General features: G+C 46.1%; 2 protein-coding genes across 5 annotated transcripts in view; one reads left to right on the top strand and one right to left on the bottom strand.

Moving 5' to 3' along the window:
• The window catches only part of HCFC1 (host cell factor C1), a 31,691-nt gene extending 14,412 nt beyond the window's left edge, over positions 1 to 17,279 (top strand). For both annotated transcript variants that reach the window (XM_087710895.1, XM_087710896.1), the window contains exons 17-26: positions 2,295 to 4,068; positions 6,382 to 6,551; positions 7,590 to 8,127; positions 10,617 to 11,003; positions 12,164 to 12,282; positions 12,368 to 12,505; positions 12,646 to 12,831; positions 12,991 to 13,288; positions 14,055 to 14,118; positions 15,802 to 17,279. In XM_087710895.1, coding sequence (XP_087567021.1) covers positions 2,295 to 4,068; positions 6,382 to 6,551; positions 7,590 to 8,127; positions 10,617 to 11,003; positions 12,164 to 12,282; positions 12,368 to 12,505; positions 12,646 to 12,831; positions 12,991 to 13,288; positions 14,055 to 14,118; positions 15,802 to 15,841 — 3,714 coding nt within the window. In that variant the 3' untranslated portion in view covers positions 15,842 to 17,279. The remainder of the gene's footprint in view (positions 1 to 2,294; positions 4,069 to 6,381; positions 6,552 to 7,589; positions 8,128 to 10,616; positions 11,004 to 12,163; positions 12,283 to 12,367; positions 12,506 to 12,645; positions 12,832 to 12,990; positions 13,289 to 14,054; positions 14,119 to 15,801) is intronic.
• A 123-nt stretch (positions 17,280 to 17,402) lies between these two features.
• The window catches only part of LOC106543644 (ras-related protein Rab-7a), a 22,923-nt gene continuing 13,827 nt past the window's right edge, over positions 17,403 to 26,498 (bottom strand). For all 3 annotated transcript variants that reach the window (XM_087710899.1, XM_087710898.1, XM_087710900.1), the window contains exons 3-6: positions 20,587 to 20,713; positions 18,752 to 18,970; positions 18,034 to 18,159; positions 17,403 to 17,737 (exon numbers count right to left, since the gene is read on the bottom strand). In XM_087710899.1, coding sequence (XP_087567025.1) covers positions 17,648 to 17,737; positions 18,034 to 18,159; positions 18,752 to 18,970; positions 20,587 to 20,713 — 562 coding nt within the window. In that variant the 3' untranslated portion in view covers positions 17,403 to 17,647. The remainder of the gene's footprint in view (positions 17,738 to 18,033; positions 18,160 to 18,751; positions 18,971 to 20,586; positions 20,714 to 26,498) is intronic.

Below are 26,498 nucleotides of genomic sequence, written 5' to 3'. Positions count from 1 at the left end.
GCCTGGAGAGGGCAAAAAATCAGGTCCATCACGTGCGAAAGCGGGGGGAGGGCGGGGGTCGTGCGTGCATGCACAGGCAGGGTTACGTGTCCATGCGCACGGTGGGTTGCGTGCATAGAATTATGGGTATGGGCATGCCCGCACACAACCCCTCTGGGCTCCCCTCCGCTATTGGCACATGATGGGAAAAAGGTTAGCCATCACTGATTTATTAGAGGGTTGCTAGAGGAAGGAAACTGATAGCTATTAGAAACAAAATATGAAAATCAGATTCTTACATGCCTGCAAATGATATGGGTATCAGGAGTTTTTTCCCCTTGGCTAAACCAGGCGGGGGTGGGGCCAACATTTGATGCATCCGGCCGTGAGTTTGACACTCCTGATATAGTTGGAAGAGACTGTGTACGTGTACTTGAGCAATTGGATTTCCCCTCTCTGTGGCTTGTTATTGCCTTTTAACCGTTATCCAGGATTTGATGTTCCTGGTAATTATGGTAATCCTGATAATTCTGTGGACTCTTTGGAAAGGATAGGCAGTTGGTACCCTTCAGATGCCTTGGATTTCAAATCCCATCACTCTAGCAAACATGACCAAAGACCATGGAATTGCAATTCTAGAGCGCCTGGCTGCTTGGCTGCCCTTTTTTAAAAAAAAACAGTACAAAGTTAGCCGTTCGGTTGTAATTCATAGATGTCATGAGAATTGTGTTGCGGAAAAAAACCCCTAATTTTTGTGTTAGGTGTCAGCATGTAATGATTTGAAACAGGCAGCGTGCATGTCATGAGCAGCTCTTTATTGCAGTGTTTCTCAACCTTGGCAACTTGAAGATGTCTGGACTTCAACTCCCAGAATTCCCCAGCCAGCGAATGCTGGCTGGGGAATTCTGGGAGTTGAAGTCCAGACATCTTCAAGTTGCCAAGGTTGAGAAACACTGCTCTATTGGGTAAGAATAGCTAGCATTTCATACAGGTGAGAGCTTTTGTCCTGGGATTAGACAACTTGCTGTGCCCACCTTTTTTATCTAACATGAGTCGTGGTCTTCTTTACAAGAGCTTTATCCTCTGTACAAGATCTCATCAAGACCTGTGTCTCCAATGACTTTATATCAAAGTCTGTATTTTAATCTGCATCTTTAATCTTGTTGCAGACTTTTACAATCCTAGTATATAAAATTCTGCTTCTCAAGGCAGATGTGAAGCTCTGCAATTCTCTTAAGTTTGCTTCCATGGTTTAGTCATATCTTTTACTACCTAATCAGTTCTGCAATATTCCTCATGCCCATATTTTTCTTTTGCCCTGCTTAGTGCTGTTCTCAATAAATGCATGTATACATACATAACACTACTTTTCAGGGTAAGCAGTATTGTACAAAGTGCAGAAAAGGAATGAGAAGTGATGGGTGGAGGAATTAACCATAGAGTTTAAAAAATCAGATTGCAGAATTCTGCATTAGACTGCATCAGAATGAAACTACCGTACTTTTCAGACTATAAGATGCACTTTTTTGTCTCCCAAAAGGGGGTGAAAATGTCCATGTGTCCTATAGACCGAATATTGCCGTTTTGGCCTCTGCACAGCCCTTTTTCAGGCCTTTTTTCAGCCCATTTTGGAGGCTTTTTTGGCCCAATTTTCAAGCTTTTTTTTGTCCCGTTTTCTAGGCTTTTTTCGGCCTGTTTTCCCCCCCAAAAATATGGGCTGAAAAAAGCCTCAAAAACGGCCCAAAAAAAGCCTTGAAAATGGGCCAAGAAAAGCCCTCCCCCCCAAAAAAAATGGGCTAAAAGAAGCCTCACAAACATGCCAAAAAAAGCCCCCCAAATGGGCCAAAAAGCCTAGAAAATGGGTATAAAAAAGGCTGGAAAAGGGCTCAAAAAGGGCTGGAAATGAGGTGCGCAGAAGCCAAAAACCTTTTGTTGTTGTTGTTGTTTTTCTCTTCTAAATTTAGGTGCGTTGTATAGTCAGGTGCATCTTATAATCTGAAAAATACGGTAATTGGGGGATATATTTTAAAATATTCCCCAGAGTATATTTCTTGCATGTATAAATGCATTGTGTGGATATTTTGCAGAAGGTTATTCAATTCATATTTCTCCATGAAAACGGCTGTAGCTTTTATAAGTGCCAGGACTATTTTCTTTACATATGGAAGATATTTTGTAATGCCTACAGCCTAAAATACAGTTAACCATACTGTTCTGCATAACAGAATGCTTGTAAATCTTACATGTGATTTAGATACGTCTCTCGACTAGAGATGCCTCTGCTAACCTATGTCTGTTTGTTTCAATCCCCCTAGCCTGTTTCTCAGCCTACTCAAGTCACCCTGATTACAACCCCCAGCGGTGTCGAGGCCCAGCCAGTGCACGATTTGCCTGTTTCTATATTGGCTTCTCCCACCACAGAGCAGCCCACAGCCACAGTCACCATTGCTGAGCCGGGGCAAGGAGATTCACAGCCAGGCACTGTTACACTGGTTTGCTCCAATCCACCCTGTGAAACACACGATACTGGCACAACCAACACAGCTACGACCACAGTTGTGGGCACTTTGGGTGGGCCAGCTCAGTTACAGTTTGTGTGTGATGGGCAGGAGGGGGGTGGCCTCCAGCCCAATGGCCGAGTGGTGCGGATATGCTCCAATCCTCCTTGTGAGATGCATGAGACTGGTACCACCAACACAGCAACCACCGTTCTGAGTGCTGGACAGAAGGTATGTTCCAATCCACCTTGTGAAACTCATGAGACTGGCACCACTAATACAGCCACCATCTCCAAAACAGAGAAGGCACCCTCGGAGCCACCATGCCATACTTTCCAGACCAGTGCCACTGGCACCACCATGACAGTAAAGCCCATCGTAGGTACGGGTCAGCTAGTGTGTTCCAATCCTCCCCATGAAACCCACGAGACTGGCACTACAAATACTGCTACCACCACCACCTCACACATGGGCCAAGAGCAACCTGATGACGGACAGAAGGAATTGACTAACACGCCATGCCAAACAAAACAGACGGGTAGCACTAGCACCACCATGTCGACAAAAACAGATATCCCCCCAGAGCATCCAAGTGCAGTTCAAATTGTAAGCTTCATGCCAGCTGCTGGCTTGCCTAGTGCGGCTTCTGGCACTCCCACAGAGCAAAGCAGTGAAGGACCACGAGCCCTGAAAAAAGGCCAGTGTGAATCCCAACATACTCACACCACCAATACTGCCACCACAGCTCGGTCGCTCATGGGCAAAGGGCAGCCAGATGGCGAATGGGTGGGATCTGCCAACCTTCCGTGCCAAACACAGCAAACCAACTCTACCAGCACCACCATGTCTGTCAAAGTTGATGTGCCAGTTCAGTCAAGTGCGCCTTGCAAGACCCATAACACGGATACCAAGGATACAAATCTTGAAGTGTGCTCTAATCCACCTCGTGAAACTCCTGAAACAGATACCACAGATGCAGCTACCGTAACGACATCAAACCTGGGTGCTACCCAGCAGGTGTGCTCCAATCCACCTTGTGAGATTCACGAAACGGGCACCACCAACACAGCTACCACAGCGACTTCCAACATAGCCGTGGGACAGCAGGTGTGCTCCAATCCACCTTGTGAGACTCACGAAACAGGCACCACCAACACAGCTACCACAGCGACTTCCAACATAGCCGTGGGACAGCAAGTGTGCTCCAATCCACCGTGTGAGACTCACGAGACGGGTACTACGAACACAGCCACCACCACCACATCAAACTTGGGAGCTGAACAAAATGAAGGTGCTCAGCACCAGCATCCCCCTGTTACTGCACCCTGTGAAACGCAGCAAACCAACTCCACCAGCACCACAATGACAGCCAGCATAGGAGGTGATGGCTCTCAGTCTTCCAGCTCAGCATCAGCACAATGTGGCAACTCAGAACTGAGAAAATCTCCTGAGAGAGAATCACCAGGGATTGCTGGGTCTTTGCCTCAGAGCTCAACACCCAGAATATGCTCAAACCCTCCTTGTGAGACCCATGAAACAGGAACCACCCATACGGCCACCACAGTTACTTCTTCCATGGGTGCCAACCAAGGTAAAAGAACACAAAGGAAGGGTATTAGAAACGTCTCACATAGGGATTTTCAGACTTCTCTGGGTAACCTCAGGGATTCCTTGGTAGTCTTAATAGTAAAGAACAATATTCTTTGAATTAGCCCTGTTCCTTAACAAGGGTATACTTGGAAATGAACTGAATCATTTAGGATACACGGTTCACGAAATATATGTGAGGCCTAATTTGTGATCAGTGCCTTGCATGGGCCTTACGTAGATTGAAAAATTTTACAGAATCGTTTGCAGCGTATCTTGGTTTGCCTCAGACGGTTCACCGACAAAAGCGCGCCCGACTAAACCACGGTGACAAAACCATGAGTTCTGAACCGCGCCGACGAATAAGCGCTGAATCGCACCAACAACAGCGCGCCGACAGAAGGGCGCTGTAAACCTAACCCTAAACCTAATCCTTACCTTAACTTAAATCACCCTTCTGTTGACGCGCTGTTGTAAATCACCCTTCTGTCGACACGCTGTTGACGCGCTGTTGGCGCATTGACGTCGCGGTTTTAGCGATGCGGTTTTGTCGGCACGCTTTTGTCGGGTCACGGTCTCAGACACACGGGTTCCTTAGCGAGCAGTGAAAGTGGAAATTCATAGTAGCATCATATTGTAACACAAAAATATATAAGCTTTATCAAGTTGTATTAGGGTTAATTTTTCTTCATCTATCTAGAATTTTTATCCTTGTTTTAGACTCACTATAATCAAGCGCTGCATGTATTCGGAAGTTTTGTAGCTCTATAATAGCTGCTTTGACATAATTCTTTGGAGGGATGGATAAAACTAATCTACTATCTTTGAAAAAATATTGTCCTTGCTGCTGTCAATCATCCCATACAAAGTACAATTGCTGAAAAATGGGTTTATCTGGATAGCATTCTTTACTTCTCTCGGTGCCTATTCAAGCTATAGCCCAGAATCTTCTATAGCAGTGATGGCTAACCTTTTTCTAAAGGCGTGCCAAAATTTTGTGTGCGTGCACTATCACGCGCCCCACCCACCTGCGCATGTGCACACGAACCCCCCCTGTATGCGGGAGGGGGAGTTTTCACCCTCCCCAGGCTCTGGAGGCTTTTCTGAAGCCTGGGAAGGGCAAAAACAGCCTCCCCCTGCCCCCTGGAAGCCCTCCAGAAGGCGGAAACGTATAGTTTCCGAACTTCCGGTTGGCCCATTGGGTCTGTTTTTCACCCTCTTTAGGCTCCGGAGGCTTTCCTGAAGCCTGGGGAGGGTGAAAATGGCCTCCCCCGCCTCTCTGGAAGGCTGAAAATCAGCTGGCAGAGCTGAGGGCTGTCGTGTGGGCAAATATGGCTCTGCGTGCCACCTGTGGCACATGTGCCATAGCTTCGCCATCGCATGTTTGTTCCTCACTTAAAAGTTTGTGCAAGGCATTTCCCCCCCCAATTTTAATTGCGTGAGATTCGGCCCTAGAACGATTTTGTCCTCTGATGAACAACTTGCTACCTGAGAATGAGATGGGCAAACAGTAAGAATATGCCACAAAATTCTTCACAAAACAAAGAAGTACCATATTTTTCGCTCCTTAAGACACACCTAGGTTTCAAGGAGGTAACGAAGAAAAAAAATATGAATCTGGAGTGCCGTCTCCCGGTGCATATGGAGTGCCAAATATGAAGCAGCAGGGTAGTGAGGGCAGGAGGCGGAGCCTGAGAGGACCACAGATAGGTGTCTTCTCATGTGCCAGCTCTGTCAACTGACTCCTGCACTCTGGCGGGGTTCAGCACTGTAAAAGGACCCTGCAGCCTGGCTGCGATATTCGCTCCCATCAGATGCACAGACATTTCCACCCCCTTTTGGGGTGGGGGAGTTCGTCTTATGGAGCGAAAAATAAGAGTATTTTAAGTTTAAAACAAACAGTCTGACTCAGGATGTTGGTTTAAACATTGTGCAGACAGGTTGTTTCTGCTTAACTAATATTTTTTTTAAGTTTGCTAAAGAACTAAGGTTTTTTTTAAAGATATCCACTTAGATTTTTCTCTGTCAGTTGGTAGATAATTCTCAAATTGATCTACCACACACTATTTTGTAACTTTAGGATGAGTTACAATAAGGAAGTTGAGCTTCAAGTCCCTCTTTCTATACATTGAAGCGCTCATCATGGAATGAAGCAGCAAAGTTGGAGATGGATTCCAAAATACGCAGCATTTTGTTTTAAGTTTTGGACTTTTGAAACAACCGATGTTCCAAATCCTGAAAATCCAGCGGATTTTCACAACCAAAGACTTCCTCTTGTGTCTTTGTCTTCAGCGTGTAACCTGTTTTCTTTCTGCAGACCAGCCACCTGCTACCAATGGGCAACAAGGGGAACCAGAGATACCTGTGACTGAGAGTCCAGCCGCCAGCAGCCCCAGTGCTGCTGCTGTGACCACGGTTTCCTCCACTCAAATCAGAGCTGTCACTACTGTCACCCAGTCCACACCAGTCCCAGGGCCTTCTGTACCGGTGAGAATCAGAGGAGGAACTGGATCTTGTGTCCTGTTTTCTTTGGTTCATTCCAGACAAGGATTGAGATTCCCTAGATGATTCTATTGCGTGCTTTGAGGGGATGGAAAACAAAATATTGGCATATTGGGAATGAGTTTGCTACTCATTCAGCAGATGCAGAACTATCACATTCATCTGCGAATGTTTCTGCTCCAAATTTCATTTGTCCTTTGCGCTCCCAATCCATTTTTCTAATCTTGGATGTGTCTACATGCCTGATGAGCAGTGTTAAGTCTTCTGTGGTTTCCATAAATATGTGCGTGCACATAAACAAGTCCCAAATTCAGTTTAACTTGGCTTATTGTAATAACTCTTACCAAAAATATATCTCTGAGAATCCTCAAAGATGAAACAGCATTCTTTGGGGGCGGGGGGAAGGATAATGGCAAAGAAAAAGCAGAATGCAGTAGAAGAGGTATTAACCACCACAGCGAAATGATTTAAGGAGGAGTGATACTTCGTAGCTTCTCAGTGGAGATAGCTGGTTTAACTGGGCCTTCAACCTGATCCAGTGCGTGGCACGACAATACCGCGCTGGTCAAAATTGTGGCGATATAATCATGGTGCTAAAGCCGCGACAACAGCGCGGCAACAGAAGGGCGCTTTAAAACGGCGCCGCGGCAGAAAGCCGACTTCAATTAAGGTAAGCGTTAGGATTAGGTTTAGGGGTTTCTTTTAGGGTTAGGTTTAGCATTAGGTTTAGCGTTAGGGTTAGGTTTAGCGTTAGGTTTAGGGTACTGAGTGCTTGGGAATGCGCGGTTTTGCCCTCTGCGATTATGTCATCGCGGTAGGGTCGCGTTTTTCCCTAGCGCTTAGAACGGCGCGAATTAGTCTTCGCGCTTATGTCTCCGCGCAGAAGGGCTTCGCGGATTTGTGGTGGAACCGATCCAGTGGAGATGCCCCTAGGTCCTAGTGTTTGTATAAGAAGTGTTTATGGTAGACTCAATGCTGCCAGGTCCAGAATTCACACATTACACCTTTCTATCCATATTGCAGAACCTCTCCTCGCTCACCGATGTCCCTGCAGACGAGGCAGCGCCCCCTGTTGAGACTCCTGATGCCACCAGCACAGATGCCCTTCCGGCACCCTCTGAACCATTGCAGCCCTCCATAGAGATGCAGGCAGCAGTTGCAACCCCTGAGCCTCAGGGGCAAGCGCAGGTTGCCTCAACTGGCACGCCGCCAACCAAAGGTCCTCTGGGTGAAACTGCTCCCCATCCAGAACTTGCACCTCTTACTGAACAGGCGCCACCCACACCAGCAGCCCCCACCCAAGAGTCTGTGGCTATGGTGGTGCTGCCCCAGGCCACTCCTGCCGCTCCACCGTCCTCAGAGGTGGAGCAGTTAGCATTGCCTCAGGAACTGATGGCGGAGAGCCAGGCGGGCACCACCACTCTGATGGTGACAGGGTTGACTCCTGAGGAACTAGCTGTAACGGCTGCTGCAGAGGCTGCTGCCCAAGCTGCTGCCACTGAAGAGGCACAAGCCCTGGCCATCCAGGCGGTCTTGCAAGCAGCCCAGCAGGCTGTAATGGGTGAGTACTTATAACCCTCCGTTTTCCTCTCTGGAATCTTCTCCACTCACCACATGAGCCGGCCGGGTCTGTCCTCCGTGAAAGATCTTAGTTTAGTTTAGTTTATTGGTCTTGTATGCCGCCACCCCGAAGGACTAGCAATAGCAATAGCAGTTAGACTTATATACCGCTTCATAGGGCTTTCAACCCTCTCTAAGCGGTTTACAGAGTCAGCATATAGCCCCCAACAACAATCCGGGTCCTCATTTTACCCACCTCGGAAGGATGGAAGGCTGAGTCAACCCTGAGCCGGTGAGATTTGAACAGCCGAACTGCAGAACTGCAGTCAGCTGAAGTAACCTGCAGTGCTGCATTTAACCACTGCGCCACCTCGGCTCGACTCCGGGCGGCTCACAATGAACAAGGGGAGGGAGATAAATAGACAAAAACAACACTTTAAAATACGGAACATTCACAGTTACCGTGAGGCTGGATATTTCACAAGCCCCCCCGGCCTGCTGGAGCAGCCAGGACTTGGTGGCTTTGCGGAAGGCCGGGACGGTAGTAAGGATCCGGATCTCCACGGGGAGGTCGTTCCAAAGGGCTGGAGCTGCAACAGAGAAGGCTCTCCCCCGGGGAGTCGCCAGCCGACATTGGCTGGCAGATGGAATCCGGAGGAGACCTAACCTGTGAGATCTAATTGGTCTATGGGAGGTAATCGGCAGGAGGCGGTCTCTCAGATACCCAGGTCCGATGCCATGTAGGGCTTTATAGGTAACGACCAGCACCTTGAAGCGGGTCCGGAGACCAATGGGCAGCCAGTGCAGCTCGCAGAGGATAGATGTGACGTGGGTGTACCTGGGTGCACCCACAATCGCTCGCGCGGCTGCGTTCTGGACTAACTGAAGTCTTCGAACACTCTTCAAGGGCAGCCCCATGTAGAGCGCGTTACAGTAATCTTGCTAACTTTCTTGGGTCTTCAGTAAACATTTAGTCCGTAAGAGTCTTTCGGCTTCCCTGGGTGGCATTGAGTGAGAATAAATTATCTTGGGACACACATAAAATATATAATATAGATTGTATATATAAATAATCACCTTTCTTTTTTTTATATTTTTCTTTTTTATATTTTTTATTTATATATATATATAGTGTGTGTGTGTTTATTTAGTTTCTATAGAGCCGCATTATTAGCTGTCCAGGTCTGCACACAGGCTGTGGGTTGAACATTCTCCTGTGCGCTGCTTGGGATTCGAATCCAAATGGCTTAACTTTGTCCATTAGCCTAGAGACTGAGTTACGTAATTGATGACCACGCCTCCTCTGACTGGGATAGTTCAGTTTTTTTAACTCAGTCCAGCCTAAAGAGACGTAAACAATTTTCTTCTAGGACATTAGACAAATTACGCATTATTTATTTATTTATTTATTTCTGGATTTATTTCATGCATTTGGACTGAATATTTGTGGATTCAAGACAGTGCAAGCCGCATTGCCTGCTCGTTCCGACGGGCAGTAATTACACAGGGCTAGATTTCGCTCCCGTTGGTGCTTCGGCAGCTTCCCTTGAGGCTCTTGCGGCTGGGGGAACCAGCGCATTGAAGGAATTGCAGCAGCTAGCTGCCGTGGATGTGAGTCGGTTCGCCGTTCTCCATTCCCGCAGGTGCCGCGGTGAGAGTAGGTTCGCCTTGACATTTGCAGGGCGCTCTGTCGCTATGTGAAATGCACTGCGTCATTAAGAAGGTCGGAGGCCCTGTTCGTGTCTTTTCAGCCATCATCCATGGGGTAGAAGGTGTCCTCACATACCATCGAATGCTGGTTGAAAGCGTGTATCACCCTTGCCTACGACAGTCAATCCGACCGGTTCCCAGACGCATCACTCCCCATTTCACCAGGAGTGCTGCTACCACGGCGGCCTGGGCGATGCAGGCCTCAGTGGAGGAGATCTGCAGGGCGGCGACTTGGTCATCACCGTCACCCTTTGTCAGACATTATAAAGTGGACATGTACGCCTCGGCAGAGGCTTCCTTTGGGCGGCAAGACTTGCAGAGTGTTCTTTCACCACCTAGGGCCCCTGACCAGCCTAGCTCCCGCCCTTGACTCTCATTGCTTTGGCATGTCCCATGCTTGGATTCCCCAAGCAGCGCACAGGAGAACGACCGTTGACTTACCTGAACGGTCCTTCTATATGTGCTGCGAGGGGAATCCAAACCCGGCTTCGGCTGGTCCAGGCAATTGACTTTTGCGTACACTTTCACTCGTATGGTTTACTTACCTCATTGACTACTTGCATTCCGTGACAATTGTTCCATCTCTTGGATCGGCTGAGCCTTCGTACAGAACTGAGCTATCCCAGTCAGAGGAGGCGTGGCCAACCATTACGCGACTCAGTCTCTAGGCTAATGGACAAAGTTAACCCCTGCTTGGATTCCCCTCGCAGCGCACCTAGAACGACCGTTCGGGTAAGTCAACGGTCGTTCCTGGTTTAGCTCTTTTCTTTTCTTGAACAGGTCCCGGGGAAGCCATGGATACCTCGGAGGCAGCAGCCGCACAGGCTGAACTAGGCCACCTGAGTTCAGAGGGCCCTGAAGGACAGCCCACCGCCATCCCCATCGTGCTTACTCAGCAAGACTTGGCAGCCCTAGTGCAGCAGCAGCAACAGCAGCTTCAGGAGGCTCAGGCGGCGGCGGCAGCTGCCATTCAGCAGCAGCAACAGCAGCAACAGCAGCAACAACAGCAGCAGCCCCCTCAGCATCAACTGCCTGCCCACTTGCCTACAGAAGCCCTGGCTCCTGCCGATAGCCTCAATGATCCTGCCAGTGAGAGCAATGGCCTCAACGAGTTGGCTAGTGCAGTGACCAGCACGGTTGGGCTCTTACCTCCCACTCCCACAGAGAGTAAGTGAGGCAAAGACGACTGCCATTTTATTTGGCAGTGGCCTTTAAAAGCTTGTTTCCACTTGTAAGCAGAGGTGCCACAGCTCAGTGATAAGGCGGGTTCCTTGGTGCTTTGCAGCCAATAGTGAAAGGGAGGGTCCCTTGCTCCTTTGCTTGAGACAGAGGTGGCTTCCTACCAGTTCGCACCTATTCGGTAGAACCGGTTCGTCAAATCTACCGAACCGGTTCGAAGAGGTTCCACCAGTGGACCCGGAAAGCAGGCCGCACCTACAGAAGAGGTTCCAACATTTTTTGAAACCCACCACACACACACACACACATAGAGAGAAAGAGAAAGAAAGCAAGAAAGAAAAAAAGGAAGAAAAAGTGAGAGATGAAAGAAAAAAAGGAAAAAGGGACAGACAAAAGGAAGGAAAGAGAGAGAGAGAGAGAAAACACATGGCCAGCAAGCCACTCCCACCAGGTCACATGGCCAGCAAGCCACTCCCACAAAGGAGGCCACACCCACAGAGTAGGTTCGAAAAAATTTTGAAACCCACCACTGGCTTGAGACGAGTGTCTGAGCAAAGCTGTATTGCAGGGCTGTCAAATTTCTGGCCCTCTCGATGCGTCACACACTGGCCATGGCCAGTGAAGGGGGGGGGGAAGCCCTGATACGTCATGTGTCGTTGCCGTGACATGAGTTTGACACCCCTTCACCCCTTCATTAGAGCCAAGGTGGCGCAGTGGTTAAATGCAGCACTGCAGGCTACTGCTAGATCAGCAGTTCAGCGGTTCAAATCTCACTGGCTCAGGGTTGACTCAGCCTTCCATCCTTCCGAGGTGGGTAAAATGAGGACCCAGATTGTTGGGGGCAATACGCTGACTCTCTGTAAACCGCTTAGAGAGGGCTGAAAGCCCTATGAAGCGGTATATAAGTCTACTGCTATTGCTATATTCAGTAGAGGGTGTTCCTGGTGGATAAGCACAATTATTTGACTGTGGGATAGTTTTATATTCCAGCCCTGTCAAGGCACCTATTCTGTCTTAAGGTGGGCCTTTTAGTTAAATCAGGACTAGGTTCTGTTACCTGTGTTTCCTTTCCCGTTTTAAACATGGATCCACATCTTTGGGGATTGGGGATCTCATGGAAGTTAATTGAAATTCTTTCCCTCATCCAGGTCTTGCGCCTTCAAATACTTTTGTGGCCCCACAGCCTGTGGTAGTAGCCAGCCCAGCAAAATTGCAGGCCGCAGCTGCCCTGACAGAGGTGGCTAATGGGATTGAACCAGCTCCAATGGTAAGAAAAAGAATATCGGTAGGAATTTGAGGGATGAGTTTGCAGGTTTTCCAAAGTTCATCTTGAATTGTCCATTCTTCGCCAGAAACCAGAGCCTCCCACACAGCCTCCAAAAGTGGTGGTGAAGAAGGAAAACCAATGGTTTGATGTGGGTATTGTCAAGGCAACCAACATGGTGGTGACACACTACTTCCTGCCGCCTGATGATTCAGCTGCTACAGATGTGAGTGGCAAGAATATACTATAATCACCTTAGCTTCACCTTAAAGATCCATTTTTTTGCTGCCACATACCTTCCTATCCATTCCCATAACATCAAGATAATTGCGATGTCTTATTCCCACTCTCTTCTGTCCTCTGCAGGATGATTCAGGAACTACTCCTGATTATTCTCAATTCAAGAAGCAGGAGCTGCAGCCCGGGACTGCTTATAAGTTCCGAGTGGCAGGAATTAATGCCTGCGGACGAGGCCCTTTCAGTGAAATCTCCGCATTCAAGACCTGTCTGCCTGGTTTTCCTGGAGCGCCTTGTGCCATTAAAATCAGTAAAGTGAGAGATTTTCTTGTTCTTAAAGTCCTCTCAATTCATCTCCCTCTTTGGGTGGGGTTAATTGAATCATGTTTGTTTCATTTGTTGTCTCCCACTCTTGCTGCAAATATCTTTTGGCTGTTGTGGTTTTCAAGCTCTTGTTGCGTGTTTCTAACACAGAGTCCGGACGGGGCCCACTTGACTTGGGAACCACCTTCGGTCACCTCTGGAAAAATCACAGAATACTCGGTGTACCTGGCCATCCAGAGCCCTCAGGCGGGTGAACCTAAGAGTGCAGCACCTGCCCAACTGGCCTTCATGCGGGTTTACTGTGGGCCCAGTCCTTCGTGCCTGGTCCAATCAGCTAGTCTCTCCAATGCCCATATAGACTACACCACAAAGCCTGCCATTATTTTCCGCATTGCTGCCCGCAACGAGAAGGGCTATGGTCCTGCCACACAAGTTCGGTGGCTTCAAGGTGAGTTGGGGCTGTGATGGGACATTGGAGGGAGGAATGTAGCTTCAGGCCACATACGAGTGGGATGATGACATTCCCACTCATCTCGTTGACAATTAAACCTGTCAACAAGATGAGGAATTGCTACCAGGTCTCAAGACTCTTGTAAATATCTGCACACCATTCGCTTTCCCATCTTGAGCCTTGGTTTGCCAATGAAGAGAATCTGCCATGTTGCCTCTTAGATGCAGGCTGGATCTTTATGTTGATATTTCTGTTGGTAGCAAGCGGGTTGGTATAAGTAAATAGGAAGGTCTCATTCAAAGTTCTAGAATATTATTTTATCAGTTGTAATTGATTAATTTATTGATAATATTCAATAAGAATTGATGAATTTGTCAGATATTTCTGCCAATTCCTATTTGGGAATGTATCATGTTTGGATATTCTAATATGTGAATCTCACCATCTAGAGTGAAAATGTATTTTCAGCACCAGCTACAGTATAACTTGCTTGGGGGAGGACAGGTTTACTGAGCTCAGTGGTAGAGAGATGCCCATCAAGCCAAATTCTAATAGTATGACTAAAGGATTTAATATCAGAATAAAATTACCCATTTTTTTTTTCACACGTCAGCATTCAATTGCATTTCATTCCTAGTTTTATCCCTATTGGATATCATGATTTATAAATAAACAAGTTCACATTCCTGTAATGATTCCATTTGATTCAGGCCATGTTTTATCTTTGCCTTCAGTGGGCGTAATGCACTTTTTGTCTTTACAGAATCCAGTAAAGATGGATCCATGACAAAACCAACCAACAAGCGGCCGCTTTCATCTTCTGATTTGTGAGTATTGATTGGGGGATCCAGCAGTTATTTCAGCCTTTGTGTTTCCTTTGTGGAGCTGTTGTGGGTTAGGGAAGGAAATCTATATATATATATACAGGGCGGGGCATAACCTTTTCCTAGGGGGTCACAGCAACACTTGTAATAACAACACAAATAATTCATACACCATTCGAAAGCCCATCAAAAACTGAGTTTATTGACACGATTTAATAGTCAGTATGACCACCATTAGCCCTTCGAACAGCATTCAAACGAGGTGGATAAGAACACAACAAATCTTCAAACAGTTCCGTTCGATTTTCCAGATTTTCCAGGGCGGGGCATAACCTTTTCCTAGGGGGTCACAGCAAGATCGACAGCAGTTTACAACTTCCGCGACACCTCATTTTAAAGCCCATAAAAAACTGAATTGAATGAGCTATTAAATGTTAAATTTGTTTCAGTTGAAACTTTGAGAATGAATTTGGAAACTGTGTTGAAAAATCTGGCAAATCGAACGGAACTGTTTGAAGATTTGTTGTGTTCTTATCCACCTCGTTTGAATGCTGTTCGAAGGCTAATGGTGGTCATACTGACTATTAAATCGTGTCAATAAACTCAGTTTTTGATGGGCTTTCGAATGGTGTATGAATTATTTGTGTTGTTATTACAAGTGTTGCTGTGACCCCCTAGGAAAAGGTTATGCCCCGCCCTGTATATGCCCAGTTGTTTTGGGAGAAAAGATTTCTCATAAAATTTCTTGAACACAAAAGACAGAATATCTTGGGTCAGCCCTCGATTGAATAAAGTGCTAAATTACTAGTTGTTTATGCAGAGTGGAAGAAGCGCCTCCAGCCAGAATAGGATTTCTCCTATAAGCAGCCTAGCAAATCAAGGAGGCTGCAGCAAATTCTCTACAGGAATATTGCTAGTTTCAACTGTGGAGCTCAGCTATTTGAAGCCAAGAAGCAGTTTGGTGTAGTATTTAAGGTGTAAAAGCTTTTAGAAACCAGAAGGCTTGAGTTCTGGGCCACCTTTATGCATGAAAGCTGGCTGGATGACTTTGGGCTAGTTAGTTACTCGGTTCCACCACAAAACCGCGTTCGACTAAAGCGCGCTCGACGAAACCACGTAGCTGACGTCATCAACAGGGCGACAACAGCGCGGAGACAGAAGCACGCTGTAAACGCTAAACCTAAAATTAACCCCTAAACCTAACCCCCCTAAACCTAACCCTAAACCTAATCCTAACCCTTAACCTAACCCTAAACCTAACCCTTAACCTAAACCTAACCCTTACCTTAAGTTGAATCGGCTTGCTTTCAAAGCGCTATTTAAAGCGCCCTTCTTTCTCCGCGCTCACTGTTGTCGCCCTGTTGATGACGTCAGCGACATGGTTTAATCGGGCGCGGCTTAGTCGAGCGCGGTTTTGTCGTGCCACGAGTCACTCAGCCCAGACCTCACAAGGTGGTTATTGTGAGTAAAATAGGAGAAGGAAGAATTAAGTATATTAGCCACTTTTGAGTTGAAATAAAAAAGGTGGGATGAAGATGAAGAAGTTGGTTGCTTGCTAGTACTGATGGGAGTGGACAATTCCAGGGAATGAACATATGAATGTTGCCAGTATTCTGGGCAAGAAGAGCATCGCGTTCATAGCCGAGCAGGAAATTGGACCTTCAACTCTTCTTTTTCATCTTCCAGGAAAAGTGCTCCAAAGAAGCCCAAAGCAGATGGGCAGTGAAGGGAGTCACCAGCCGTCCCCTCTTCCTGCCTGCTCCACGCCTCTGCCTGAACTCCCCCAGCCAGCCAGTCACCCCGTGTATGGAGGAAGATGGAACTGCCGAAAGCACATTTCATACACCCTGGGCTGAACTGGTGGGGTGGGGTGGGGGGGTAGGGAGAAGAGACGCTGAGGCTCATGTGAGGGAGCCCCAAGCAGGGCCATCACTGTGCCATACCCCACCTAGGAAGGGGGGGGGGAAGAAGGAATGGAATTCCTCTCTCACCCTCTGCTTACTGCCCCGATAACATGGACATTGATGTTTGGGGTGGGCTTGAGGGAAAACTTGTTATGGGGGGAGGAGGGGCTGTTGGTTTTTTTTACAAGTTGCAGTTACAGGAATGAAGTTCTTTTGTATTCCCCTAAATCCTGTGTGTTGGGGGTGGGAGACTTGATCTCCCGGCCTCCAGTTCTTGCCTCTGTACAGACCCTCTTCCTGAGTTTAGTTTTTAGTGTCTGCGTTTGGTAACGGAGAGAAATCCCTGCTAGTGGGGATTGAGAAGGTGTGACATGGTATGGTTGGCCACAGATGCAGCTACTTTGAACATTGGAGGGAAGGGGGCTCGTGCTACAGCAGCTGTTCTAATGCTCAGCGCAGGGTGTTCGTGGCTTGAATCCACCCCCTTTTTTCCCCCCCTGTACATGGAGCAGCCCCTCCTTAGCAGCACAAGCCGGGTTTGTTTTCTCTCTTTGCTCTTCCTGCCTCTAGGCCACAAGGTGGCATGCTCTGGGCAGATGTCTTGCCATTCCTCTCCGTTGTTTTGTATAAAACTTTTTTTAGGAAAATAAAAAATGATTTGAGAGGGAGAATGTAGCTGATCCACCAGAGGCTTTTGGGTCAGAGCAAGGCTGGAGGGCGATATTCTTGATGGTTGACACATACAACTCTCCAACACTGTACGGGGTAGGAGTTTAGGTTTCTCTCTCTAGAGAAATACACGCCACCTCCCCTCTTTCCCCCCCACTGGTTGTCTTGGGACCTTCCACATAGGGGAGGATGGGGAAAGCAACAGGGCTTACTCTCTAGAGTTGGGGGAGCTCTATGGAATACAGAAGAAATGCCTCCCCCCCCCCAAGCGCACTGTTTGCTGTGTTGAGATTGGTAGGCAAACTAGCCCTCAGAAAATACCCCCATGAGCAAACCTCTCCCTTGCTCTGTGCCCTGGTCTTTTGTATTATAGTATATTTCGCTGTCTCCCATTTTCCTGTTCAGTCCTTAAGATTCCTTCTGTCCTTCTTATATTTGACCCGATTTATTTTCCACTGAGACAGGAACAGCCCTCATAGGAGTTTACCCTGGCTATCCACCCTGACCTTCCCTTCCCTCCCCCCCCTAGTGCTGCGTATCTGTCGTTTTTGTGCTATTTTGAACAATTAAAGACTTTTTTTGGAAACAAGACTTGCTGTTTGGAAAAAGAGCTCTTTCCCTCACTTCTCCCTTCAAAGTGTTTGCGGTCAAGTTATCTGTAGCCTTTTCTCTTTATGAAAGGACTAGACGATACCCGTTTTCTGTCACCGGAAAGTATCAGGTTGAGCTTTATTTCCATATGTTTGGATGAAGACCATCCCTCATCCAATCTAGGTCCTTCAATTATAAGACCGCTCTCTTCCAGAAGGCCACAAATCTCATCATGGAATCCAGCCACCAAAATGGCAGGCTGCAAGGTTTGGCAGACTTGTTGCTGCACTATGGGGTACTTCCTGTTCTTTGCATCATTTCCAAGATCTGCAGTGAAAAATAAATCTTCCCATCTGCATTTGGGCTCATCAGCAGCCACACCTTTGCCGGTGTGTTCCTTCTGGCGGCTTGGTCTCTAGGTGAACAGAGTTGAGCTGTGGCTCTTCAGGTACCCTGCGCTGAAATGAAACAAGGTGAGGAGCACAAGTGAGAAAAGAGATGGTCTTGTTTCTTGTCATAAAGAATGTAATCTTAAGAGCATCGGTAATACCTGCTGTGGCTGGAAGCAACATATTATTTAATAGTTATTTTTTTTTTCAGCCTAAAGAAGCATTCTTAACTGCATTTAGCTGTTTCACATTAATTGTGCTAGCATGTTTTGATGGCACGCTGTTGGGTTATCCAGGAGTTATAAAAAGGAATAGCCATGCTTTAAAGCTTTTGAAATTGGAAATGGAGGGAATGCATTCCTTACGTTCTTCAGTACAGCCCGTATGGCCCACTCGAACACCTCCTGCACGTTGGCAGCTGTCTTGGCACTGACTTCAAAGTAGGTGGCATCATGAAGCCTGCTCCACATTTCGGCTTCCTCTGAAGAAACCTGCTTAAAGACAGGATACCTTCACACTTTGCCCTCTTCCAAGTCCTGTCTGCAACCCTAAACTAAAAATAGAACCTGCAAATGTAAAAGCTCTCCCGTAGGTTCTGTTTCTACATCCTATCCCATCAAGAGCTATCCAGATTCTTCAAGGCTCTGTCTGCTCCTAATCTTTTAAAATACCCCTTCATTCTTAAGTTGGGTGCTACACGAGCTCTTGCACAATAGCTGCAACCCAGTGGTGGGTTTCAGATTCTGTTCCAACCGGTACGGTTGAAACGGCCCTGGAGTTACCCACATGCGCGCAGTGCATGTACACACGTGTGCAGTGCACGCATGTGTTCTAGCATCAAATAACGCGCCTGCAAGCTTCCGTGATGCTCCAGCTGTGTGGAGCATCGTGCAGGCGCTGTACGCACCATGCGCGGAAGAGGCAAATGCATAAAACAGACAAGGAGCGCAGGTGGGCCCTCCGGAGCACCGTACCAGAACGGTACCTGGTGCTCCGGGCAGGATCCGGTATGCCTGTACCGGGGCGTACCGCCTGCAACCCACCACTGTTTCAACCTATCCTCTCGGTGTGTTCAGTATATACCTCACGGTTCTCCAGGTCAGTCTTGTTTCCAATGATGGCTACGGGAAAAGTGAGTTCTTCCTCTGGCTCAATCTGCAGCAAGAGCTGCTTGTGCCACTTCTCGAGGGCTTGAAAAGAATAGACAGATGTGACATCAAAGACGAGCAGGCAGCAGTCGGATCCCCGATATAGGGCCGTCCCCAGAGCATGGAACCTCTCTGTACCAGCTGTATCCCAGATCTTGAGGCAGGGATAAAGAGAGAGAGGGAGAGAGAGATCAGATTGCTCAAATACTGAGGGATTTGCGTGGGCAAGATGAGAAAGTGCATCATTACAGGATTATCTAAATTTCCTTTGCCATGAATATTTTAGTGCAGAATGATTTTTTTTGGGGGAAAGGCCCCATAAACCCTGGTCAAGCTAAACCAGGGCTATCAAACTCGTGGCCCCCAGGATGCTGGATGCATTGCTCTGCTCATGACTACACCCGTTTAGTGAAGGGAGGAAAAGTTGTGATACACCACGTGATGCCACGAGTTTGACACCCTTAAGCTAGGCCTCAAAACAATTAGCTGATGATATATTTAGTTTAGGAATGTTACACCCTTTTCGAGTGCTCAAGCTTTCTTTATATTTTTAAAAATGAGTGAAATGTTAGCTTGTGGTTCCAAGCTTCGATATTTAGTGATAAAATCTGGCATGTGGCAATTGTTAATGTCAGCTCAGATGATGGTTACAACGCATGTAATGGAAGCTTTGCTTGAACTGCTTCCTTTGCTTTGACAGCTGTAAAGCCCTTGGTGTAAACTATAAGTAGACCCATCTTCCAAGGTGGTATATCATAACTTCCATGTGCCACAGCCAGCATAGCTAGTTTAGATACTAAAGCTGAAGTTTCCAAGAATTGGGATTGCCATACTGTATAGCTGTAAAAATAAGAAAATGGAGGAGCCATGAAGCAAGTAGATTAACTATTATTTCTATATCTACAGTATACATCTAGCAGCTGAAGAATATTTCTAATGGCAAAACAATGCTATAGGGAGGACCCTTTTGTATATTAGAGGTATCTGATAAAATATGGATGTCCTGATAATTTACATGCCTGTTCTGATGGTCAAGAGTCATATGTGTACAGCACATTTTCTTTTTGTCCTACAAGTTGAGACAAGTGGAATCTTTCCACAAAAATATTTAACGTGGAGCTTCCCAGTTCACAAAACAACAAAAAAGTTGAGCTTTAACCTTTAAATATTCTGCCATCCGCAGTTCAACAGGGATTATGGTGAGCACACTGAATACCTGGTTAATTACTGGATTGTGGTAGGTTCATTCCCCCTCCCCCAAAGCTATGTGAGTTTTTTACTTGCATTTCTTTCTTCTTACTCTTATCATTTTTTTTAATATTTAGTCTGGCTTGCTGACACCATTGTGTGTGTGTGTGGGAGAGAGGGGTTATACACAAGATTCTCTTTTGACTATATATAGTGTTTCATTCAAAAGATAGCAATAGCAGTTAGACTTATATACCGCTTCATAGGGCTTTCAGCCCTCTCTAAGCAGTTTACAGAGTCAGCATATTGCCCCCAACAACAATCCAGGTCCTCATTTTACCCACCTCGGAAGGATGGAAGGCTGAGTCAACCCTGAGCCGGTGAGATTTGAACAGCCGAACCTGCAGAACTGCAGTCAGCTGAAGTAGCCTGCAGTGCTGCGCACTAACCACTGCGCCACCTCGGCTCAAAAGATAGCCTTGGTAACACCAAAGTTGGCTTACTCAGTGATGGGAAGAGAACATTAACATTGATCAAGGCGTGTCAAAGGTTAGTCAGTAGTCTGCCTTGTATCAGGCCTACCTGCACTATCAGGGTGCGTCCATCAATGTGCACTTCTTTGCTGAGGAAGTCTGCTCCAATGGTGGCTCTGAAGCGGCTACTGAAGCGGTGGTTGACATACTGGTTCATCAGGGCAGATTTGCCCACCCTGTGGAGAAGACAACACTGGCATCAGATCCTGAAAGCAGACCAGTTACCCATCCTCCCATTAATCAACAGATGACTGGTTAGGATCAAGGAAGAAGATTATTTCCCACACTCACAAGCTGTGTTGCACGGAGATTCAAGAGCGCTACAATCACAGCAATTGTGGCCCATTGTGTTGGGGAGAAAGGCTGAATATCCTACTGAGCTTACTGACGGTTCCACCACAAAACCGCGTTCGACTAAAGAGCGCTCGACGAAACCGCGTAGCTGACGTCATCACAGCGCGACAACAGCACGGAGAAAAAAACACGCTGTAAACGCTAAACCTAAAATTAACACCTAAACCTAACCCACCTAACCCTAACCCTAAACCTAATCCTAAACCTAACCCTTACCTTAACTTGAATCGGCTTGCTTTAAAAGCGCTATTTAAAGCACCCTTCTTTCTCCGCGCTTGCTGTTGTCGCCCTGTTGATGACGTCAGCGACGCGGTTTCATCGGGCGCGCTTTAGTCGAGCGCGGTTTTGTCGTGCCACACTTACTGACACCCCCAGTTAACTAATGAGCAACCTTAAACCAATTGTTCTCTACAGAATTGGTCCCCGCTGCTCAAAAGATTAGGGGCCGCTGTTTTAGATAGAATACAGCTCTTATCTGAAAAAAGACTTTTTTTTTAGTTTATTAAGGAAGATGTTACGGTATGTAATATTGCCACAGCCAAATTACAATAGCAAAAAAACCAACTATTCAGAAAGCTTAGTTGAAAAGCAGGTTCTGTGAAACTACGAATAATTTAAAACATACGCTTGAAAAAAAAATCTCATTATTAAAAAAAATTACTACTGCTTTCTCTGAGAACGAAGCATTAAACATAATTTTAACTAGGCTTCTTCCTGTCCCACCAAAACAAAAAGATTTTATAATGCAGCTATGTTTTCTTGTTACATTGTGATACCTTCATGATGAACAGCACCAAATACATACCAGTATCTTTTTTAGCAATATTGTAAACTTTCTGCTAAAAAAAGGGATATGGTCCAGTCAAATTAGTGCAAGAAATGCTCTTGGAGATAGTTTTTTTTCCAGAAATCAACTCATTTTTAAATGCCACTTTAACCACTTATAAGGAAGATTAGGATTTCAAGGAAATTTAGCATCCAAGACAATTATTCGTCTCTATGATTAGTAAAATTTTAAACTCAATTCTTCTTTGAAGTTTAGTTAAAATCAGTCTCTTAGTCACAGATACAGGTGAAACTCGAAAAATTAGAATATCGTGCAAAAGTTCATTTATTTCAGTAATGCAACATAAAAGGTGAAACTAATATATAAGACTCATTACATGCAAAGCAAGGTAGTTCAAGCCGTGATTTGTCATAATTGTGATGATTATGGCGTACAGCTCATGAAAACCCCAAATCCACCACCTCAGAAAATTAGAATATTACATGCAATCGATAAAACAAGGATTGTACATAGAACAATATCGGACCTCTGAAAAGTATAAGCATGCATATTGTACTCAGTACTTGGTTTGGGCCCCTTTTGCGGCAATTACTGCCTCAATGTGGCATGGCATGGAAGCTATCAGCCTGTGGCACTGCTGAGGTGTTATGGAAGACCAGGATGTTTCAATAGTGGCCTTCAGCTCTTCTGCATTGTTCGGTCTCATGTCTCTCTCATCTTTCTCTTGGCAATGCCCCATAGATTCTCTATGGGGTTCAGGTCAGGCGAGTTTGCTAGTGTATGTATGTGTGGTGGGACTATAATCTGAATTATCAAAAGTCCATGCTGGAAATCCTACCACTGTTTGAGAAACCTCTTTTCTGATGAGAGCAACTTCTGCATCTCATTTGGAAACCAAGGACCCAGAGTATGGAGGAAGAATGAAGAGGCCAATCAAGCACAGTAATCCCACGGTAATTGAACCAGGTTTTGATGCTTTTGGCAGTGTGGGTAGCTGTAAAATGAAGTCAGCTTCCCCATAAAGCTCATCTGCGGAAGGAAGCATGAAGTGCTCCAAAATCTCCTGGTAGATGGCTGTATTGACCCTGGTCTTAATGAAGCACAGTGGTCCAAAGTCCTGTTGCTCAGTGGACCAAAGTCCTCTTTTCTGATGAGAGCAACTTTTGCCAAAAGCACTAAAACCTGGTTCAATGACCATGGGATTACTGTGCTTGATTGGCCTCTCCATTCTTCCTCCATACTCTGGGTCCTTGGTTTCCAAATGAGATGCAGAAGTTGCTCTCGTCAGAAAAGAGGTTTCTCAAACAGTGGTAGGATTTCCAGCATGGACTTTTGATAATTAAGATTATGGTCCCACCACACATACATACACCAAATCTGAGGGTTTTTATTGCAATGATGATTTTTACATATTCCCATCTCTTCCACTGGGATACCATAACTCTCCAAAGCATCACCATAGCTATTTGAGTTGGTCTTTAGATTCTTGGCATTCTTCAAAACAACTTTCTGCTACTGCTAAAAACAAGCTTGTAATTTAACTCAATCCTCCCAATAAAAACTTCCAAACACTAGAGAGCTTAAACACAGCACATCCTGATTTGTACAAAGAGCAGTGTGTACCTACATAAGCTGAGCTCAAAGATTCAAGGAAGAATGCCAATTTAATTCCTAAGGAGTACACCAAAATTTTCTTTGAAAGATTTCAATAAGTGATGTAACAGAAGGAAGTAGCTTTTCAAATCCGAAATGGGAGAAGATAAAAAGGAGCATGGGGCTAAAAGTTATACAGCAAAATCCATAGGTCTGTAGAACTGCAAGACAAATATTTGCCTAATTTTGTAACAGATGAGAGGAGATTCATGGAATCTTTAAAAACATTTGGCATTGCTGCAGAATTATAGACTAGTATTCTGAAAATTCTTCTCTTTCACTGTCATATTTGTTATGAAAAACTGAAGCCCCTCTGCTTTCACCAATAGGATACCCTTTATATGCTCTTAACTATATTCTCATCATTTCTGGTGGGTTACCATGTCATATGGGGCTGATAAGAATTGCCAAGTATATAATATTTTCAACTAATGGGATACCTCCCTCCATTTAGACAGAGAGTCAATTGGGGTACAATTTCACATCTCCAATAGCACATAGGGCAAACTCTGTGCAAAAGAATTAATGAATACAACTTTTGAGTCCTGATGTCATGCTATATTAATTAAAGTACCAGATGATTATTTCAGCCTCCCAGGACATTCATTAGAAATCTCACTACAAGCATTCTAAGAAAAAGAAATTTTGAACAGCACAATTGAGCAAGAGATTGCTAAACTCACATCAAAAGATTTTGGGCTATTTCCCAAAGTTTCAACAAATGCAAATGTTTTTTTTTTTTGAACCCAATACAGCAGTTAATTGATGAGATACTTACAATTTGTCTCACCTTGTATCTGCATAATTCAACTTCCCACTTCCTTCCTCATTCCACTTTAAATCCTACAGCGGTCTAACACACCTATGCATCTGATGAAGTGAGCTATAGCTCACAAAAGTGTGTGCCTTTTAATAAAATGTTTTACTTGGGAAGGATGAATCCTCATGAGCATTTTACTTGCTCCCTCTTCTATTCCAGGAAGGACTCAAAGGGCGAATAATGCCAAGTTGGGTTGCCTTCCTCCCTTTCCCCGCTGCACGGAGCCTGTCCAGGGGCCCATCAGTTTTCCTATCATCCACCCTTGTTCCGTGACCCGTCAAAACCGCGGTAGACAAAACCGCGCTCGACGAAAGCGCGTACCTCACGTCATCAGCAGCGCGACAAAAAAAATTAAAAATAAATTAAATTGAAATTAAAATAAAATTAAAGCAAGCCGATTCACATAAAGGTAAGGGTTAGGGTTAGGGTTAGGGTTAGGTTAAGGGTTAGCGTTAGGTTTAGCGTTAGGTTAAGGGTTAGGGTTAGGTTTAGGGTTAGGTTTGGGGGGGTTATAGGGTAAGGTTTTCACTTTAATTTTAAATTTACCGCTCACAGCGCGATGTTTTCGTCGCGCTGTGATGACGTCACGTACGCCCTTTCGTCGAGCACGCTTTTGTCTACCGCGGTTTTGTGGTGGAACCCCCTTTTTTCCCTCTATTTAATTTTTTATAGATAACTCCAGGTGACAAACACACCTAAGTACTCCTATTTCTCCCCACAACAACAAACCTGAGGTAGGTTTGGCTACGAGAGAATGTCTAATCCAAAGTCACCCAGCTAGCTCTCATGCCTAAAGCAGAACTAAAACGGCCCCCAGTTTTTAGCGTGATGCCTTAACCGCTAGACCAGGGTTGTCAAACTCGCATCGTTACAGTGTCGTCACGTGACATATTGTGACTTTTTCACTAAACCAAGTATGGGGGTGGCCAGCGTGTGACGCATCCAGCCCGCAGGCTGCGTGTTTGACACCCTTGCACTAGACCAAACTGGCCCTCAACTTAGTCATAACATGAAGCATTTGTATCCTCTGGGATGAATGGTTGAATACAACGTGGGATCACAGAAGTTTAGTTGTAGATGATGTCATCAACCCAGAGTTCAACTTTAACCCCTGCCACCAGCAACCATCTTTTCTTCATCTGCCACCCGATCTACCACGTTTGTTCTACTTCCGTGGGTCTTGTCATTTTCCTCCTCTGTCCACTCAAAACACTTCTTTCTGAGTTTGGGGGCTGTGCACCAACCTAATCCTTGGACAGACAGGATTATCAGGTGGACCCCTGTTTTGCACAATCTGACGAAAGTCTTTTTTAACCTGCCTCAGCTAAGGATTGGCAGGAGAGGAAGACAATGTTATGAGTATATACAGGTAGCTGTTCTGACCCCCCTCGTCCTATACCAAGGCACGCCGAGCCAAAGATACTTTACGGAATTTGTTAACACAGACAGACAGGTCCTTGGCAGCAATCCAGCACAGACAAACCTTGGCAGCAATCCAGCCTGCCAAGCTAACAATACTGTTCTCCAACATTAGTTAATGCGTTGACTCCTGCAAAAGGGGCGTGTGCACAAGCATTCCTTTTATAGTCTTGAGAGGAGCCTCATTACCACCAGCTGAGTGCAATTACCTCCTGTAACTGCGCAACTGTTCCTTACGCCTATTAGCTCTCCGGTGCCGGGCATCCAGGGACAACTCCCTTGACTCCTCCCTTGGCTCCTCCCCACTGCTGACGTCCGGATCACACTCCCTTGTCTCCTCCCCACTGGTCCAAGGCTCAGGAGCCTCCTGGTGGCCAACCAGCCTCTCTGCGCCCTGCTTGGAGTCGGAACCCTGTCCAGGGTCCTCCACATCCTCCAAAGCCAACTCATAGGGCCCCTCGCTGTCGGAGTCTGGTGGCAGCTCCAATGGCTCCTGCTGGGCCACAACAGGTAGCCCTCTACTTATGACCACAACGGAGCCCCACATTTTTGTTGCCAAGTGAAAACATTTGTTCAGTGAATTTTGCCCCGTTTTATGACTTTACAGGCCACCATTAAGTGAATCGCTGCAATCATGAAGTTAATAACAAGGTTGTTCAATGAATCTGGCTTCCCCATTGACTTTCCTTGTAAGAAGGTCACAAACGTTGAACACACGACCCCTAGGACACTGCAACTGTTCTAGTCAGTTGCCAAAAGTGTCTGGGTTTTGCTCACGGGACCCTGGGGATGCCGCCATGGTTGTTATGTGTGAAAAACAGTCATAAGTTACTTTTTTTCAGTGCTGTTGTAACTTTGAAGAGTCCCTAAAGGTACTGTTGTAAGCAGTGGTGGGATTCAGCCCAGTTTGCGCCACTTCGGGAGAACT

Source organism: Thamnophis sirtalis, unplaced genomic scaffold (genome assembly GCF_051295495.1).
Source record: "Thamnophis sirtalis isolate CommonGarterSnake01/CBP01778 unplaced genomic scaffold, rThaSir2_p1.2 scaffold_3, whole genome shotgun sequence".
NCBI lineage: Eukaryota > Metazoa > Chordata > Lepidosauria > Squamata > Natricidae > Thamnophis > Thamnophis sirtalis.
Note: the sequence above shows the minus strand (reverse complement) of the source record. Positions and strands in the feature narration are given on the sequence as shown.